Here is a 21,405-nt window from a genome sequence, read left to right as displayed (position 1 = left end):
GCTGACATGGGTTCAATTAGTAGTGGGGTACCTGTTGGGCTTGACCCCCTGGTTTTATTGTTAGGTATTACTGATAACATGGCCACAACTACCCAGAGGAAGCGGTTTATCTTTTATGCTGCATTCTATGCCAGGAAAACAATACTACTCCAATGGAAAGCAACAGAGCCACCTTGGGTCGCTTCATGAAAGGACTAAGTGAATGCAGCCCTCCCTCTTTATAAGCTGACATACATGGGACGTAACTGCCCCATGAAATTTCTGAAAATTTGGTCAGCAGGGGCGACGGCCAGACATCTCACGCTGTAGCTTCAGGTGGTGGACCCCATTCTGCCTCACCCTTACTTATCCCTCCTGATGACCTTCCCGGCTCTCCTGTCTGGTAACACCGGACAGGGGCATGTTTCTACTCCACCTCCTCATTGATTGCACAAAACACTGTGCTGACCATGTCATGTCTAATGTGCAAGATAAGGTGTACCCAGGTATAAGGTATACCCAGGTTTTGCTTCAGATGTTACCCTATTCCCAAGTTGATCTGGAATATACCCTACGGTTCTATGCTTGCTTGATGCATTTTGTTTCCTTGGTTTTGTTGTTTGACTTTTTCTAACATTACATTGCATGTTGTCTTTCATTGTAAATCTTGCTATGCTTAACCTGTAACCAATTGAATATCTGAATAAACATTACTTCTGTTATTAAAAAAATAAGAACGTCCCACACCAGTGCCAACAAACACAGAGGGGTGGGAAACAGGATTACCATTACCATTTTAATAAAAAAGACATTTTAATGTTTTTAAATGTCTTTTTATTAAAATGGTAATATGCTATGGATCCCATTTGTTTTCTTTTGGTTTGAACACACCGCGAATTACAAGTGGAGTCTTGTTCCAGTAATTGCCGCTAAGTGTGCAGGCACTTATCCTGCTCAGCGTATACGACCTACTTTTTCAGTAAAGTGGTCAACTTTATGTGGTAAGCGCAATAATTATCCAGAGCACTTCGGGTGAAGTTGTTTAGATGGTGAAGGCTGTTCACATCACTTGGAAATTATACTGCATGACAACCCATAGAAGGATTTCTCCATATAAACCGTTTCCCTATGAACTTTTCTCCATACAAGCTATCTATATACATGCGATTGTATCACGATTTATTGTTGGACTTTTTTTTCATTTATATATGCACATATATCAATTAATTATTGGTGATTTTTTTTCATTTATATATGCACATATATTAATCTATCCAAAATTTTGTTTCCACTATTTATTTGTGATGGAAATCACCCTATTGTATGTCACAGATCTTTTGAAGCATTGAACCTTTTACTCTTTAGCAACTAGATTCACTAATCCAGGTGCATCTTATATTTATTTATAACAACATTACTGTGTATTTTTCCTGTTACCTATTTTTCTTTGCATCATGAATAATTATTTTGGCAGTTGTGGCTGCTTGGTCTAACTCACCTTCACTTGGTATCAAGAGATCCCCAAATTTTCCACTTCTTAATAAGTAATTAAACAGTAATGACTGGCAAATTCAAGGCTTTTGATATCTTTGTATTTTTTTTTCAAACTTAATAAAGTTCCATTACCTTGTTACGCAGGTCTTTTGACAGTTCTTTTCTGCTTCCCATGGCTCAGTGCATTCAAGTGAGAGCTAACAAACTCATTGACTATTTGTACACAGACACTATTTGCAATTTAAAAAGACACAGATGTCATAAATTAACCTTTAATTGCCATTTTAACCTCTGTGTGTCACCTTGTGTGTCTGTATACAAACATTCCAGGGTATGTAAACTTTTGATCAGGGTCATTTGGTCGATTTCTGTTATCATGTTTTAAAAAAGGAACCCAAAAGTATGTGATAATAAATGGCTTCATATGATCACTATCCTTAAAGCGGTGTTCCAGCCCAAAATTTTTTTTTTAAAAGTCAGCAAATACAAACATTGTAGCTGCTGACTTTTAATAAGGACACTTACCTGTCCAGGGAGCCTGTGATGTCGGTCTTCAATGCAAATACGTCCATCGGATCGGGTGCCGGCGCCACCATTCCAACTAAAGCAAACCAGTAGTGGAGCCTTGCGGTTTTAATGCCAGTTTCCTACTGTGCATGTGCGAGTTGCGTGGTGCTTTGTGAATGGACCAGCTTGTCTTCTGGGACACACACAAGTCACAGATGACGACGGGGGTGCACGCCGCAAAAGAAGACGTGATGTCATGGTAACAAGAAAAAGAAGAAAAAAGAAGATTTTATATTCAAAAACAAGGTTTTGATAGATGTTCTTTAGTTTAAGAAGCACCTCTCAAAAATGGGTGTTTTTTTTGGCATGATCAGACATATTTTCAATATCAATAATAAAATTTCATAATTTCAGTCAGGGTATGCAAACTTTTGAGCACAACTGTAAATGCACATATACAGACATACATACTTATACAGTGGTACCTTGGATTACAAGCATAATTCATTCCAGAAGAATTCTTGTAATCCAAAGCACTTGTATATCAAAGCGAGTTTCCTCATAGGAAATAATGGAAACTCAGATAATCCGTTCCAGTGGCACTGCTAGTGTATGCAGTACCGCATTTAACCAGAGGTGGGGGGCGCCGGAGACATTCAGAAACACTCGGAGACCACTCAGAGCCCCTCGAATGCACTCGAAGACACTCGGGAACGGAGTGTTTCCAAGCGGCTCCAATCGAGTATCGCCAGAGCCCACGCACCTCTGGCAAAATGTGGTACTGCACACTCCAAAGTCTTGAATCCTGCTAGTTTTGCGAGACAATGCTCACAAACCAAGTCAGGATTTTTAAGTAATAAGTAGACCACGTTACGCACAATCCGAGGTATTGCTGTATACAGAATATTGTGCAAATGTTTTAGGCAGGGTTGAAGAAATGCTGTAAAGTAAGAATGTTGTCCAAAAAATAGATTTTAATTGTTTATATTTATCAATTTACAAATGCAAAGTGGGCGAACATAAGAAAATTTTAAATCAAACCAATATTTGGTGCGACTACCCCTTGGCTTTAAACCAGCATCAATTCTTCCAGGTACACACAGTGCTTGTGTGATACTTATCCATCGTGCCGTACCATCAGGGAGGCGCGTGATTGGCCCCAAGTTTATTCTGCAACGGGACAAAAACCCCAAACATACAGCCAATGTCATTAAGAACCATCTTCGTTGTAAATAAAAAATAAATAAAAAGAGTCCTGGAAGTGATGTTTTGGCTCCTGCAGAGCCCTGATCTCAAAGTCGAGTCTGTCTGGGATTACATGAAGAGACAGAAGGATTTGAGGCAGCCCACATCCACAGAAGATCTGAGGTTAGTTCTCCAGGATGTTTGGAACAGCCTACAATGGCAATGGCATGTACATAGAACTGATTCTGTTCTACTCTATTCATCCATTTTGCTAATTGATAACAAATAAACAATTAACACTTCTATTTGTGAAAGCATATTTTGGTCCTGTGCCTCCTGGGACATGTGGTAGATGGGAATTGTGGAAGCAGATACCAATCAAAATATATATATATATATATATATATATATATATATATATATATATATATATATATATATATATATATATATATATATATATATATATATATATACATATACACACATACACACATATACACACACACACACACAGTGCCTTGCGAAAGTATTCGGCCCGCTTGAACTTTGTGACCTTTTGCCACATTTCAGGTTTCAAACATAAAGATATAAAATTGTAATATTTTTTGAAGAATCAACAACAAGTGGGACACAATCATGAAGTGGAACGAAATTTATTGGATATTTCAAACAAATAAAAAACTGAAAAATTGGGCGTGCAAAATTATTCAGCCCCCTTAAGTTAATACTTTGTAGCTCCACCTTTTGCTGTTATTACAGCTGTAAGTCGCTTGGGGTATGTCTCTATCAGTTTTCAGTTTTACACATCGAGAGACTGAAATTTTTGCCCATTCCTCCTTGCAAAACCGCTCGAGCTCAGTGAGGTTGGATGGAGAGCGTTTGTGAACAGCAGTTTTCAGTTCTTTCCACAGATTCTCGATTGGATTCAGGTCTGGACTTTGACTTGGCTGGAAATGTTTATTTATTGAAACCATTCCATTGTAGATTTTGCTTTATGTTTTGGATCATTGTCTTGTTGGAAGACAAATCTCCGTCCCAGTCTCAGGTCTTTTGCAGACTCCATCAGGTTTTCTTCCAGAATGGTCCTGTATTTGGCTCCATCCATCTTCCCATCAATTTTAACCATCTTCCCTGTCCCTGCTGAACAAAAGCAGGCCCAAACCATGATGCTGCCACCACCATGTTTCACAGTGGGGATGGTGTGTTCAGGGTGATGAGCTGTGTTGCTTTTACGCCAAACATAACGTTTTGCATTGTTGCCAAAAAGTTCGATTTTGGTTTCATCTGACCAGATCACCTTCTTCCACATGTTTGGTGTGTCTCCCAGGTGGCTTATGGCAAACTTTAAACAACACTTTTTATGGATATCTTTAAGAAATGGCTTTCTTCTTGCCACTCTTCCATAAAGGCCAGATTTGTGCAGTATACGACTGATTGTTGTCCTATGGACAGAGTCTCCCACCTCAGCTGTAGATCTCTGCAGTTCATCCAGAGTGATCATGGGCCTCTTGGCTGCATCTCTGATCAGTCTTCTCCTTGTATGAGCTGAAAGTTTAGAGGGACGGCCAGGTCTTTGTAGATTTGCAGTGGTCCGATACTCCTTCCATTTCAATATTATCGCTTGCACAGTGCTCCTTGGGATGTTTAAAGCTTGGGAAATCTTTTTGTATCCAAATCCGACTTTAAACTTCTCCACAACAGTATCTCGGACCTGCCTGGTGTGTTCCTTGTTCTTCATGATACTCTCTGCGCTTGAAACGGACCTCTGAGACTATCACAGTGCAGGTGCATTTATACAGAGACTTGATTACACACAGGTGGATTCTATTTATCATCATTAGTCATTTAGGTCAACATTGGATCATTCAGAGATCCTCACTGAACTTCTGGAGAGCGTTTGCTGCACTGAAAGTGAAGGGGCTGAATAATTTTGCACGCCCAATTTTTCAGGTTTTTATTTGTTAAAAAAGTTTAAAATATCCAATAAATTTCGTTCCACTTCATGATTGTGTTCCCATTGGTGGTGGATTCTTCAAAAAAAATTACAGTTTTATATCTTTATGTTTGAAGCCTGAAATGTGGCAAAAGGTCGCAAAGTTCAAGGGGGCCGAATACTTTCGCAAGGCACTGTATATATACACACATATACATACAGACACACACACACACAGTGCCTTGAAAAAGTATTCATACCCCTTTAAACATTCACATTTTGTCATGTTACAACCAAAAACGTAAACGTATTTTATTGGGATTTTACATTATAGACTCATACAAAGTGGCACATAATAGTGGAAAGAAAATTATAAACGGTTTTCAATTTTTTTACAATAAAATATCTGAAAAGTGTGGTGTACATTTGTATTCAGCCCCCCTTTACTCTGACGCCCCTAACTAAAATCTAGTGAAACCAATTGCCTTTAGAAGTCACCAAATTAGTAAATAGAGTCTATCTGTGTGTAATTTAATCTCAGTATACATACAGCTGTTCTGTGAAGCCCTCAGGAGGTTTGTTAGAGAATCTTAGTGAAAAAACAGCATCATGAAAGTCAAGTAACACACCAGACAGGGCAGGGATAAAAAAAAGTGAAAAAAAAACAACTTGCGCTACAGAAATAAAAAAATATTTTAAAAAATTAAATAAGCTGCTCTCCTCAAAGTGGAGTGCGCTGACTTTAAGTTATTGAGGTGTATTGTGATAGGGGGGTGCTGATGGTGTTTGTAATTAGAGGTCGACCGATATTTGGCGTTTTTAAATTAATCGTCATCGGCCGATTTGTGCTTTAAAAATGCCGATTTAAACTTCAGCACCGCGACTTGCACAAAGCTTCTGTAATAGAAGTCAATGCAAGTTGCCTGAAGCTTCCCGTAGAAGACCTTCTCTCTCTCCTGGGCAGCCTGCCAAGTTTTAGAAAAGATATACAATGTTGCTACTTATCAATTAACTAAACTCCGTGTAGGAGAGTTCTCAGTTTAACCATTTAAAGGCTAAATCTTTTTTGACACTTGATGCTTACAAGTAAAAATCCTGTATTTTCTGCTAGAAAATTACTTGGAACCCCCAAACATTATATATTTTTTTTTAGCAGAGACCCTAGGAAATAAAATAGCGATTGCTGCAATATTTAATGTTACACGGTATTTGCGCAGCGGTCTTTCAAACACATTTTTTTGGGAAAAAAATATACTTTAACAAAAAAAAAAATAAACAGTAAAGTTAGCCCATATTTTTTTTTTCATCCAAAAGTTTTCATTACCTGTTTTTGTGTAAAATATTATTTATATATATATATATATATATATATATATATATATATATATATATATATATATATATATATATATATATATATATATATATATATAAAATGTAATACACAAAAACAGGTAATGAAAACTTTTGGACGAAAAAATAAAAATATGGGCTAACTTTACTGTTTAGCCCAAAAGCGCCTGAAAAATCGGCTTAACATATCGGCCCAAAAAAAAATCGGCATCATAAATCGGCTATCGGCCGCCGCGATTTCTAAATATCGGCATCGGCCAGAGAAAAACCCATATCGGTCGACCTCTATTTGTAATTCAGGGTTATTATTAACAATAACAATCTTATTAAATATATGTAATAGTGCATATTGCTGGTTAATTATGATAAACAATTCATCAACAATAATAGTCCTCCAATGATGATGATAGCATTAACAGTGAATCAAATATTTCATCAAAGCAAAGTCTATGTGTCTTTTAATGGTAAGACTCAAATCCATACGCCATTACCAGTGACCAACTCTATACAGATCACCCGATGAGTGTGAGTAAAGTGCCTACTCACGGACACACGTGACCTCTTTACCTAAAAAGAAGGTCAGATCAGGCTGTTTAAGTGGGTCAATAATCCTGCTGGTAAACCAATGGAGATGTATCTGGAAACCTTTTCATTTATCCACCACATTAAAAAATAGATAAAAACGGGACCATAGCGTAACACAGTTTATTTAAAAATAGATAAAACAAATACCACAAGGGCTTCTTACATTTTTAGGTGCCTTTTCCCAGCACTAAGACCCCTTTCACACTGAGCTGCCCATAGCGTCGGCGGTAAAATGCCGCTATTTGTACCCCCGACGCTATGGGCGGATTTGCAGCGCATTTCGGCCACTAGCAGGGCGCATTTAACCCCCGCTAGTGGCCGAGAAAGGGTTGAAACCGCCTGCAATGCGCTGCTGAAGCAGCATATTGTGGGTGGTATAGCCACGCTGTCCCATTGATTTCAATGGGCAGCAGCGGTGGAGGAGCGGTATACACACCGCTCCTTCACCACTCCAAAGATGCGACTAGCAGGACTTTTTTTTACCATCCTGCTAGCGCAATGCTCCAGTGTGAAAGCCCTCGGCCTTTCACACTGGTGTCAAAAGAGCAGCACTTTTATGGCAGATTGCAGGTGCTATTTTTAATGCTGTAGTGCCTGCAATACGCCTTCAGTGTGAATGGTGTTTCATGCTGCTATACTTATACCCCTGACAGAATGGTCTGCTGCTGCCGTGGTGATGCGAGACCGGAAGTGATGTGACCGGGATGCGCCACGATGTACGTTTCCTCTCACAACTTCATCAGGAAGCGTCCCGATCACTATGCAGATTATATAATATACTCCCAAGGTGAGACGCGATTGGCGGAGCATGTTAATCCCCACCTCCCTCATCTCACAATAGGGAAACACATTGTCCCGTATTGATGTTAATGGGTGACTACAACCACGGCTTCAATAAAAACCGATTGCCGATATTCTCTCTGTTGATCCATATTGCACATAACACCATATCCATTACCTTAAAAAATATATAGATAAAAGGTATTAATGTGGCCAATTAGCGTAGGTTCGTTATAAACCAAATAAATACATCCATCCAATATAAATCACCAAATTCTTTTTTTGCGCTATTGTGATTTCCTCCCCTATTCCAACGGGGCGTATAAATGTATGTCATACCCTATAGGTGTCCTATAACTTAAACTAGAGTCACAAGAGATTAGTGGTTTATTAAAAAATTTTGTTTTGCGACAACCGAATGGAAACCATCAATTTTTCTTTTGGAGGTTTTACACGCCTTGCACCTAGTGCAGTAGCAAAAATCTTCCCTATCTAGAAAAGTGGCGATTATTTTTGGGGGGTCCCGAATGTTGGGTGCAATTTTGTTTCTAAGTCCTGGGGCCCTCTCGTATATAAAATGTGGTCTGGTTGGTAGAACTTTCCTTGAATCTCTTTCTTTCATAAGAATGGGCCAATGCTTTTTAAATATTTTTTCAACCTCTCTATATTGTCAATGGAAACCTGTAATGAAGACTAATCTGCTCTGAAGGACACTTATTTTTACTCAGGAGAGTTTTCCTATTTATGGTGAGGACTTGTTTCTGACATTTATTTAGTGCCCTAGGCATTCTCTATAAACCTGTTGGTAAAAAATGCTGATTGGGTATTGTAATCCTCTATACTGCTGCGATTCCTCCTGATCCACATATATTGACCTTTGGGGATGGCTGTAAGCCATTTGTGATTGTGGCAACTATGAACGGGCACATACCCATTACTAGTCCTCACCATAGATGGGGAAGGTTTTTTACTATTGCACCAAAAGAAAAATTGATAGTTCACCCCAATCCCAGGTCGGGGATAAAGTTGTGGAGACGTTTAAAGCAGGGATAGGTTCTAAGCAAAATATCCCAAGCTTAAATCTCACAGAGCACTGTTCAATCTATCATCCGAAAATGGAAAGAATATGGCACAACTGCAAACCTACAAAGACATGGCCATCCACCTAAACTGACAGGCCAGGCAAGGAGACCATTAATCAGAGAAGCGGCCAAGTGGCCCATGGTAACTCTAGAGGAGCTGCAGAGATCCACAGCTCAGGTGGGAGAATCTGTCCACAGATCAACTATTAGTCTTGCATGGCCTTTATGGAAGAGTAGCGATTCCGTTTGCAATTTGCAAGAAGCCATGTGGGGGACAAAGCAAATATGTGGAAGAAGGTGCTTTGGTCAGATGAGACCAAAATTTAACTTTTCTGGCCTAAAAGCAAAAACGCTATGTGTGGCACTGCACATCACCCTGAAGACACCATCCCCACCGTGAAACATGGTGGTGGCATCATCATGTTTTGGGGATGCTTTTCTTTAGCAGGGACAGGGCAGCTGGTCAGAGTTGATGGGAAATGGATGGAGCCAAATACAGGGCAATCTTAGAATAAAACCTGTTAAGAGTCTGCATAAGACTTGAAATTTATGGGAATATCTTTTATCCCATAAAGGCTGTGGTGATATTTATATCCTTAGGACGATGTTGTTCGTTGGCAGGCAGGCTGCCATCTCTTTTTCCTTTTACTTTCCCCTGATCTTCTTTTTTTTTTTTCTTCTTTTCTTCTTTTTTTCTCTTCTTTTCATTGATTGTTCTTTGATTTGATAATTTTGTTTTTTACACGAGGATAACATCCTTGTTATTTCTCATTCTCAGAGTGTTATGTTTAGAAAAAAAAAAAAAAAAAAGATATATATAAACATTTGTATTAGCCTATGTTTAGGTTATCAAAAGATTCCACCAAATTTTTGGGGATGTTAGGTATGTTAAGGGTTTTGAAAATATATATTTACAGATACTGGTGGGTATTGGTGATAATTATTGAAGGGAGGGAAGGGGGATTGAAAGGTTTGCTTAACCTCTTGGACACAGACAGTTCCCAGTGGGGGTGTCAGAGAGGTCATTGTTATCCAGAAATCCTGTCCTTTATTCGTTCCATGAAATTAGACCCAGTACACACATGGGGTTTTTTATTGTGTGACAACAATAAGCCTAAGGAATTATATAGTATATGGAAATATCCTTTTATTTATTTAATTATAAATTATTGGTTATACCTAGCTTTTCTTTTTAACTATTACAATCTGTTATACTCTCACCGTATGGTGATAGCATATGATATGGCTGTATATGATAGTCAGTTTCTATGACAAGACCATCTTCTATGTAAAGCAATGCATTGGATTTATTATTTTCTGTGTATTACTGAATTGTATACTGCTGTTATAGTACAAATGTATGTACTTTTATTGAAAATAAACTTAAATTTGAATGAAAAAAAAAAGACTTGAGACTGGGGTGGAGCTTCCAGCAGGACAACGACCATAAACACACAGCCAGAGCTACAATAGAATGGTTTAGAATGGTTTAGATCAAAGCATATCCGTGTGTTAGAATGGCCCAGTCAAATTTCCTATCTAAATCCAATTGAGAATCTGTGGCAAGACTTGAAAATTGCTGTTCATGGACACTCTCTATCCAATCTGAATGGGCAAAAATGTCACTCTCTAAATGTGCAAAACTGGTAGAGACATCCCCAAAAGACTTGCAGCTGTAAGAGGACAGCAAATTTACACAGTTATACAGGCTATATACTCACTACTTTACATTGTAGCAAAGTGTAATTTCTTCAGCGTTGTCACATGAAAAGATATACCGTATTTATCGGCGTATACCGCGCACTATTTTGCCCTGAAAATCAGGGCAAAATTGTGGGTGTGCGATATACGCCGATACCCGCTTTCCTGCCACGAGTTTGAATACTGCGCCGGCATATACCGAGCGCAGTACACGTGTATCTTCGGGCAGTCTCGGCGCCTCTCGCACTGACGTCCTGAGCGTACAGGACGTCAGCGCGACAGTTGCCGAGCCTGCCCGAAGATACACGAGTGTACTGCGCTCGGTATATGCCGGCGCAGTATTCAAACTCGTGGCGGGAAACGAGCGGGGAGGACACCCGACCCGCCGAAGAGGACACCCGACCCGCCGAAGACGGACCCGCCGAAGAGGACACCCGAAGCCGCAGAAGGACGCCGGACCCGCCGATGGACGCCGCGCAAGACACCAAAACTGTAAGTACAAAAAAAACAAAAAAACTTTTTTGCACAGGATTGGGGGCCACTTTAGGGGTGCGCGGTATATGCGGGAGCGCGTTATACCGCGATAAATACGGTAATATATTTACAAAAATGTGAGGGGTGTACTCACTTTTGTAGATACTGTATAATATATGAACTCGCGCCCCAGCCCCCCCCCCCCACAGGCTGGAGGGAGAGAGTAAACCAGGGGGACTTCACTTTTAAGGCGGGACACTGATGAATCCACAGTGGGGGTAGACCACTCAAACATAATCAGGAAACACTTTTGCATAGGGTTTTGGTTTATGGGGGCCAAGATCAAACACCATGCTAGAGAAGGAAGAAGTGTTGTCCTCTAACCTGAAAGTGGAGCAAACTGCCCCATCATAAAATAACGTTTCCCTCCGTTTAGGTGAGAACATAGAGGGCTAGTTCAGTTCAGCTGAACTAGAGATATCTTGCATCTCTCTACTGTGAAAGAAGCAGAGGTAATTTTTGACCCCTACAATCAGTAGGGGCTAGATGTGTCAATTGAGGAATCAGAAATGGTCATGAAGTCGATCTGTAGAAAGCAAAACAGCGCCATATTTTATGTAGGCAAAGTGCGGAGAAAAAGCCAAGGAAAGACATCCTCCACATGCGGCTCTTACCTGTAGTTGAATTGTTTATCACACAAGCTGCAGTGGAGAAGGTGTATTCCTGGATCATCTTGGTGATTAAGAAATTCTGGATATGGCAACAGCAGCTCACACCTATCACACCTGTGTACAACATCAGCAGCATTTTCGTCGCCATCCACTCTCTCCACCACACCACCCCCCTGTAAGCCAACAATGGTGGTGTAAATCTTAGGCTTAATGGACTCTTCATGTAATCTCAAGTCATTGAGCGCAATGGGCTCTAAACTATCTGGAGTGTCTGGCTCATCGCACAGATTAATGCAGATTTCTGCAGTGTCATCATCTGCTTCTTCTGAAGAACCATCGTTGTGAATTGTAATAGGTATTTGCCTGGTAAAACTAGGAATGAGAAATGAGTTATCAGGAGGTTCATCCACAGGACTTGCTCTACCCAGCCTTCCACTTTTAGCAGATTGTTTGTTTTGGAAAAACCCAGGGTTTTGCATTGCAAATGTTTCCTTATAAAAGGAAGGTCTTTTGTGCATCCTGGCTTTGTCTTTAAGCTGGCCCATTGGCTCAAACCTTCTTCTGTCCTCACTAAAGACTCTGTTGTTGATGTTTGAGGGATTATCATTGTGATGGCTTCTTAAAGATGGGCTGTCCACCTCTGCCAGCGCTGACTCCTGATCGTGTACCTCATAATCATCATCAGGAATACAGATTTCCTCCTTAGTATTATTGTTTGGTGGGCTGCTGGAAATTGAGACCACCTGACTAGTCAGTGGAAGACTAACTTGTAGTTGATGGCCAGCCTGCATAAAGTCTTGTACGTGACAAGTTGGAATCTTATAAGTGTATATAAAATCAAGAAGGTGACTAAATCCCTCCAGGCTAACATTGTCAAGTACCAAAAACTGTTGCTGCTCATTTCTTTTTAAAGCTGCGTAGAAGTATTCACTGCAAGCCGATAGGACATTTTTGTGAGCTAAGAATATTTTACCCTCCACCATCAAGGAGACATCACAGAAAAGACCCATTGATTTCTGTTCATTCAGTTTTTGGAGGACAGACCAACCATGGGCTTCTGGAGACATTGAATCCATCTTGCTTTCTATTTAGCAGTAATGCAAACAGCTTACTGAGGCATTCATCAAACTGAAAACAATAATCCTAGGATAGAGAAAAACATAACAAGAAATATTAATCCGATTGTCCAGCGAATCAAATTCAAAATACTAACAACATACAAAGTCATTCAAAACACTGCACCAAGCTACATCAAAAGTTTTGTATCACCCAAACTGTCCTCTCTGCTCCTCTCATGCTCCCTTGTCTCCTCCTTCAATGTTGGTCTCCAGGACTTCTCCAGAGCCTCTCCCATCCTCTGGAACACTCTACCTCAGTCTGCCCAGCTATCTCCTACTCTGGCTGCCTTTAGGCGATCCCTTAATACCCCTTTCACACTGAAGCAGTTTCAGGCATTTTAGCGCTAGAAATAGCGCCTGTAAAGCACCTGAAGACGGTTTCCCATTATGCCCGAATGTGAAAGTCCGACTGGTTTCACACTGGGGCAATGCGTTTGCGGGACCCTAGAAAAAGTCCCGCAAGCAGCATCTTTGGGATGGTTTGGGAAAGCTGTATATAGCGCTCCCAAAACGCCCTGCCCTTCTGACGTGCCTGAAAAGCCGCTATCGGGGGTTTAAAGCTCCCCCACCAGCGGCCGAGAAGCGCTGCTTAAACAGCGCTAAAGCGCCGCTAAAACGTGCAGCGATTTAGCACCACCACTCGAGCGGCCCCAGTATGAAAGTAGCCTAAAACTCATCTCTTCAGGGAAACCTATCCTGCCTCCAACTAACTGAACTATTATCACTTCCATCCACTCATCCCCCAGTTATAACCCTTTGTACCACTTGCCCCACCCTAATAGATTGTAAGGTCTTATGAGAAGGGCCCTCTTTACCTTCCTGTATTTTATTGTATTGTAACTGTAAAGCGCTGCACAAACTGTTGGCGCTATACACATCCTGTATTATAATAATCATAATAACCTCCCATGATTCTGTAGGCAGCACAATTATAAAAAAAAAAGTAATTTAGTGTAAAATCTCCACCCTTTGTGTACTTTACAAGCTGAGCAACAGAGGTCTTCTAAGCCACCACAACCCCAATCTTGCAAGCCTAAAGTATAACTAAAGGCAATTTTTTTTTTTTGTATGTTTTGGATAGAGTGGTGAGGAATTAGAACCCCTGTCAGTTTTCATTGTTCTCTGTGTCCCTATTAGGGATATTCACCCTCTCTATTTGTCCAGTTTACTATTACCATTGAAAGTATAAGTAAAAAGAAAATCCAAAATATTGGGTTGTCCACAGAATATTAATAGAGGGGATATCTTCCAATGGGAATACTAAATTCTGGTGACTCGGGGGTCCCTCTGAGATTCTCAAATTATTTCTTCAAAAGATCATCATTAACCACCTCAATACCCGATACTTTTATCTCCTTCCTGCCCAGGCCAATTTTCGGCTTTCAGCGCTGTCACACTTTAAATTACAATTGCGTGGACATGCAGCACTGTACCCATATGAAAGGCCCCAGAAGCTGCAACACCTAAGCAAGAGGCACCACTAAAGAAACACTGCCATGAAGACCAAGGAACTCTTCAAACAAGTAAGGGACAATATTGTTAAGTTAAGAAGTACAAGTCAGGGTCACGTTATAAAAAAATATCCAAATATTTGATGATCCCTAGGAGCACCATCAAATCTATCATAAACAAATGGAAAGAACATGGCACAACAGCAAACCTGCCAAGAGACGGCCACACACCAAAACTCACGCAAAGAGACCTAAGGTAACCCTGGAGGAGCTGCAGAGTTCCACAGCAGTGACTGGAGTATCTGTACATAGGAAGACAATAAGTGGGCAGAAGAAAGCCACTACTTTCAGCAAAAAACAAAATGCAACGTTTGAGTTTGCGAAAAGCCATGTGGGAGACTCCCAAAATGTATGGAGGAAGGTGCTCTGGTCTGATGAGACTAAAATTGAACTTTGGCCATCAAAGAAAACACTTTGTCTGGCGCAAACCCAAAACATTACATCACCCAAAGAACACCATTCCCAGTGAAACATGGTGGTGGCAGCATCATGCTGTGGAGATGTTTTTCAGCAGTCAGGACTGGGAAACTGGTCAGTTGAGGGAAAGATGGATGGTGCTAAATACAGGGATATTCTTGAGCAAAACCTGTATCAATCTGTGTGATTTGAGGCTAGGACAGAGGTTCAGCTTCCAGCAGGACAATGACCCCCAAACACACTGCTAAAGCAACACTTGAGTGGTTTAAGGGGAAACATGTAAATGTGTTGGAATGGCCTACAGACCTCAATCCAATAGAAAATCTGTTGCATAAACAATCCAACTTGAAAGAGCAATTTTGCAAGGAGGAAAATCCCAGTGGTAAGATGTGGCAAGCTCATAGGAGACTTATCCAAAGCGACTTGGAGCTGTGATAGCCGCAAAAGGTGGCTCTACAATGTATTGACTTTAGGGGGGTGAATAGTTATGCACATTGACTTTTTCTGTTATTTTGTCCTATTAAAAAAGAAAAAAAAATCTTCACATTTGTGGGCATGTTCTGTAAATTAAATGATGCAAATCCTCAAACAATCCATGTTAATTCCAGGTTGTGAGGCAACAAAACACGAAAAAAGCCAAGGGGGTGAATACTTTTGCAAGGCACTGTGTGTGTATATATATATATATATATATATATATATATATATATATATATATATATATATATATATATATATATATAAAAAAATCCTGATGTACTGATGGCCTAACTAATTTCTTGAATTAATGCCAGAACAGTATAAATAATATATATACAATATATATATATATATATATATATATATATATATATACATAACAGGGCTGTGGAGTCGGTAGATAAATGTTCCGACTCCGACTCCTCAGTTTTATGTACTTCCGACTCCGACTCCCCGACTCCGACTCCTCTGTATTAATATGCGAATGTATTTTATAGATTCCTTGAGGGAAAGAAACGCAACCTACCACAGGACTACTGGCTGGGAAGCCAACAGTCTACTGTATTGCACAGTTTAAGCAAAAGACAAACACAATGAAAACAACGTTTTTTTATTCTAAAACCTGATTTTCCTAGGAGAATCCCATAGTCATGTTTAAAGTTTAAGCTAACAATCAGAGTTTACAAGTTTTTATAGCTTTAGCTAAATGACAGCAGTTTTTCCAATGGTTTACAGCTTCAGTCTTGAACTATTGGCCCTCCATTCCCTTCACTTATACAAGTGTCTCACTCTCTAGTCCTGCAAAAAACATATTTATTTAATCCCTTATCAGTGAGAGGCTAGGTTACACATGGGCGCTGCGTTCCCTGTAAAAGCAGAACACAACACTATGGAAAGTATAAGTATTGCCGCTCCTAATTGTGCGTTGCGTGCCATATAGTGAAGCACGTGAAAAGCATGCTTCTTCACGGTCACTTAACGTGTTCGTTTTGCGGTTACGTGAGGCACTGCATGCATTGGTCTTTATTCGAAGGCCCCATACACACGATAGAATCCATCCGCAGATAAATCCCAGCAAATGGGTTTCTGCGGATAGATTCTATGGTGTGTACACGCCAGCGGATCTCTTTCCGCGGAGAAATCTCCTCTGGGATGGATTCCAGCAGATCGAATATTTGTTGTGCTGCACAACGAATCCATCTGCTGGAATCCATTCCAACGGATGGATCCGCTCGTCTGTACAGACTTACCGGATCCATCCGTCCAAAGGGATTCCCCGCACGCGTCGTAATGATTTGACGCATGCGTGGAATTCCTTATATGACAGCGTCGCGCCCGTCGCCGCGTCATAATCGCGGCGACGGCGCGACACGTCATCGCCAGAGGATTTCCGCGCGGATTTCAATGGGATGGTGTGTACACTCCATCCCATCGAAATCAGCGGATATCTTTGAGAGGATTTATCCGTGGAAACGGTCCGCTGGACCGTATTCGCGGATAAATTCTCCCGTGTGTATGGGGCCTTACAGTAGAGAAGTCATTAATTATAACTTTTTGTGAATTGGGACATTTAAACTTGCTTTTTTTTTTTTTATTCCAATCTAAATTTAGTAGGAGTCGGAGTCGGTGCATTGTTTGCCGACTCCGACTCCAGGTACCCAAAATTTCCCCCGACTCCTCGACTCCGACTCCACAGCCCTGTACATATATATACATTTCTTGAAAGTAGACAGTCCAAAGTAAGAGGCATGGCGTGGTTTTTGCAGTCATAATTTTTTTGCCACAATTTTTTGCTTTTTTACATACTGTCAACAGTGCGGTACAGCATCATCATATAACTGTTGTGGCAGTGATCAGGGACACTGACTGGTGACAGTATGTAAAAAAAATAATAAAAAAAAAGTTGCTTTTCTTTTTTTTGTTTTATTATTGTTTTATTATTTTGTTTGCATACTGTGACCATAGCAACACTGTACTTTTATTTATTTTTTACACACTATGTTTGTTTATGGCAGTGAATTTTTACTGACTGGCCACAGCTAATCACATGGTTCAGATAGGCTGTGATTAGCCCTATCTGTACCATGTGATCAATCGCAGCTAGCAACACAATTGTACACAATGAATGGCGTTGATTAAAATTGTCATGCGATCAACAGTGATTGGTCACAGTGATCACATGGTATGGGCAGCCGGCCGGTACACTAATCAGTCATCCGCTGTGTCCGGTGGATACAGAGTGTAACAGGTTACGCCAGAGTGTGGCCCGTGGGAGGAGCATTCTAGGAAGGATGTCATATGACATCTATCCAGAACAATAAGGCTCCCACTCTGGCATCATTTTAAAATGGCCCAGATGGGAATTGGTTAATATTCACCTCTTTGGTGCTCCCGCTCTCCTATCTTCCGTTCACTTCAGTCCTGCGGCCTCTCTCTGGCGTTTGACAATTTTAGGATAGTTTTATATCTGTGGTCCATCCTCTGTCCACTACGTCAATGCTAAGTCCTGTAGTGACAAAGGGGTCAGGAGATAAAACCAAAAGTGTTGAATGTCAAAAGGGCTTAAAGAGGCAGCTGCACTAGAGCAGAACGAAGGTATGAGATACAAGCCATCAGAGAGGCAAGCAGAAAAACTTTTCTATTGCAGGGATATTTAATATTGATGCATTTTAAAGTTGTGCTGGTTTACTATGGGTTCAAGTCCATTGAAGGCGCCATCTCCTGGACTTATCTCTGGCTTTCACACTGGAGAAACAGAAGCCGCTGTTTCAGGTCGGTTTGCAGGCTCTATTTTTAGCGCAATAGCGCTTGCAAACTTCCCCAGTGTGAAAGGGGCCTTAGGCATCTAGACATGGTAAAGATCAAACCAAGCATCAGAATGGGGAAGAAAGGGAATTTAAAGCAGCGCTCCACCCAAAAGAGGAAGCTCCACTTGCTTGCTTCACCCCTCACTTTTGGCACTTTTTTGGAGGTTATCTGTTTTTGACAGGTACTCGTCCCCACTTCCGGGGAAGACCTTGCCGTGGTGAGTTCCTCCAGAAGTTCGCCCCCCCCTTTCCTCCTTCCACTGCTGCTGGGCCATTCAGAAAGTCCAGCGCGTTTTTTGCACATGTGCAGTAAGGAACTGGCAGTGGAGCCGCAAGGCTTTACTGCCGGTTTCCCTTACGAGGAATGGTGGTGGAAGCACCCAAGAGTAGATTAAAAAATTAGCTGGGGTGCCGTCATCGTGGGATCCCTTGACAGGTAAGTGTCCTAATATTAAAAGTCAGCAGCTACAGTATTTGGAACGGCTGGTCTTTTAATTTATTGGGGGGGGCTGGAGCTTTGCTTTAAGTCAGGGTATGACAAATTTGCTTGGCATCTAGGAGACAGCTAAAAAAGTTAAGAGCCAGAAAACGCACCCCGTCCCGATGAGCTTGCGCGCAGAAGCGAACACATACGTGAGCAGCGCCCGCATATGTAAACGGTATTCAAATCACACATGTGAGGTATCACCGCGATCGTCAGAGCGAGACCAATGTTCTATTTCTAGCCCTAGACATCCTCTGTAACTCAAAACATGCAACCTGTAGATTTTTTTAAATGTCGCCTATGGAGATTTTAAAGGGTAAAAGTTTGTTGCATTCTGAAACGTGACATGTTGGGTATCAATTTACTCGGCGTAACATTATCTTTCACATTATAACAAAATTGGGCTAACTTTACTGTTGTCTTATTTTTTAATTAAAAAAGTGTATTTTTTTCCCCAAAAAAGTGCGCCTAAGCTTCCCCAGGCGCCAGGTCACAATTTCTTGTCCCAATTGCGACCGGGCGCCCAGATTTTGTCGAGCCCTGTGTTAGTATGAGGCCATCATTGGGCTTGGGGGGCTTACATAAAGGCTAGCTCAACAGCTGCTGAGGGACTACAAATCCCAACAACCCTCCTGAACCCTTCCGAGAGTTTCTGTTTCCTCAGGAGACCACAAGACTTTCCCATCCCCTTTGATTCCTGCGGTAACCTATGGTAACCCAGGTGACGTTGGGCTTACGCTGGTCCTTGTGGTCCCTCAGTCTGGTTTTGCAGAGATATTAAGCAAATCTTCTCTGGATGGCTCTTGCTTTTCCTGGCCGGTCCTCATGCTGAGGCTTTTATCTCCCTCTGATGGAGGCCATAACAAAAGCATTTTGTACAATATGATGAAGTGCAGTGGATGAGGCCTCTGGAGGGTCATTGTCACTGGAACCCCCGTGATTGTGGCAGGAATTTGGTGCCACAATCCTGTGTCTCCGTGCGTCCCCACCTCCCCTGCTGCGGATTTGCGGCATTCGCTTCCTTCTTTGAAGGCCGCAAAGTCGCGGGCCCGCCGTGATCGTGTGACAGGGAGGTGAGGGCGCACAGAGACACAGGATCCTGTGTCTCCATAAGCCCTCACCTCCCCCGCCGCGCTGGCCGGTAATTGAAGCCGCGGCTTTGCGGCCTTTGCTTCATTCTGTGAAGGGCGCAAAGCCGCGGCCTCAATTACCGGTGGGCGTAGGCGCGGCGGGGGAGGCGAGGGCGCACGGAGACACAGGATACTGTGTCTCCGTGCGCCCTCACCACCCGCCAGTAATTGAGGCCGCAGCTTTTGCCCGGTCACAATTTCTTGTCGTAATTGCGACTGGGCGCCTGGAATTTGTCGAGCCCTGCTTTAAGTGACTTTGAGTGTGGCATGGTTGTTGGTGCCAGACGGGCTGGTCTGAGTATTTCAAAAACTGCTGATCTACTGGGATTTTCACGCACAACCATCTCTCGGGTTTACAGAGAATGGTTCAAAAAAGAGAAAATATCCAGTGAACGACAGTTGTGTGGATGTCAGAGGAGAAAGGGCAGACTGGTTCAAGATGATAAAAAGTAGGGTTGTCCCGATACCGATACTAGTATCGGTATCGGGACCGATTCCGAGTATTTGCGGGAGTACTTGTACTCCCGCAAATACCCCCGATACCGAAATAGAATACTTGCACCCCCCCCCCGTTACGCCGCATCCCCGCTGCCGCCGACTGGGTAATACGGGCGGGGAACATTACAGCTTTCATTTGAATAGCTGTAATGATTTGCGCCACGCCGCGTATAGACACTCCCCCTTGCTCGGGTGAACATGGCTGCATATGGGGGGGGGGGGGGGACATGGCTGCATATGGGGGGGGGGGGGACATGGCTGCATATGGGGGGGGGGGGAGACATGTCTGCATATGGGGGGGGGGGAAGACATGTCTGCATATGGGGGGGGGGGGAAGACATGTCTGCATATGGGGGGGGGGGGAAGACATGTCTGCATATGGGGGGGGAGACATGGCTGCATTTGGGGACACATTTAAAAAAAAAAAAAACGGTATTCGGTATCGGCGAGTACTTGAAAAAAAGTATCGGTACTTGTACTCAGTCCTAAAAAAGTGGTATCGGGACAACCCTAATAAAAAGGCAACAGTAACTCAAATAACCACTCGTTATACAACCAATGTATGCAGAATATCATCTCTGAACACACAACACATTGACCCTTGAAGCAGATGGGCAACAGCAGCAGAAGACCACACCAGGTGCCACTCCTGTCAGCAAAGAACAGGAAACTGAGGCTACAATTCACACAGGCTCCTGTTACAAGGTGACAACTGTCTCCTGGTTTCTCCTCATCATACACTCCAAGCAGCCATGCTGACACACACAGACAGGCACGGTCCATTGCTGTCACTATGAGAAAACAATCCGGTTTAGAGCAATGATGTGCATCCAGCCTGGACAGAGAAATGTACACAAGAAATGTCTAGAATTGGGCTGCAGGAGATCAGCAACACTGAGAGGCAAATACAGAAAAATGATGAAGAGAATTGTAAAGGGAGAAAAAAAAAAAGAAGCAATTTCTGATAGACAAGGCATGGGCAAACTACATGTCATTCAGTTCGGGTTTCCAATACCTCTAAACGCACACCTCCACCTCCTCCTTCCTAAAACCACACACACCACAACTTACCTCCGCTCGCCGTTCATTGCAGCCTCGCTTTCGCCCCAGAAACAATGATGTCATTCCAAAAAAATAAATAAAAAAAAACAGACTTTGCTTCTCTGTTGTAACACAAATAAAGATGAGTGAAAAAAAAAAAAAAGGTCGCTCA

The 21,405-nt window shown here is 41.9% G+C and overlaps 1 protein-coding gene across 3 annotated transcripts in view; it reads right to left on the bottom strand.

Moving 5' to 3' along the window:
• Positions 1-21,371, bottom strand: part of LOC120946830 (myoneurin-like) — a 48,606-nt gene extending 27,235 nt beyond the window's left edge. For 2 of the 3 annotated variants that reach the window (XM_040361583.1, XM_040361604.1), the window contains exons 1-2: positions 21,264-21,371; positions 11,751-12,890 (exon numbers count right to left, since the gene is read on the bottom strand). In XM_040361583.1, the coding sequence (XP_040217517.1) occupies positions 11,751-12,823 (1,073 nt within the window). In that variant the 5' untranslated portion in view covers positions 12,824-12,890; positions 21,264-21,371. Of the gene's footprint in view, positions 1-11,750; positions 12,891-17,651; positions 17,780-21,263 lie in introns of all 3 variants that reach the window. The other variant, XM_040361593.1, reaches the window with a different exon arrangement.
• Between the last annotated feature and the right edge of the window lie 34 nt (positions 21,372-21,405).

The sequence above is a fragment of the Rana temporaria genome, chromosome 1, assembly GCF_905171775.1.
Source record: "Rana temporaria chromosome 1, aRanTem1.1, whole genome shotgun sequence".
In the NCBI taxonomy this organism is placed as follows: domain Eukaryota; kingdom Metazoa; phylum Chordata; class Amphibia; order Anura; family Ranidae; genus Rana; species Rana temporaria.
The sequence above is the reverse complement of the archived record's forward strand: the minus strand, read 5'-3'. Positions and strand labels throughout refer to the sequence as shown.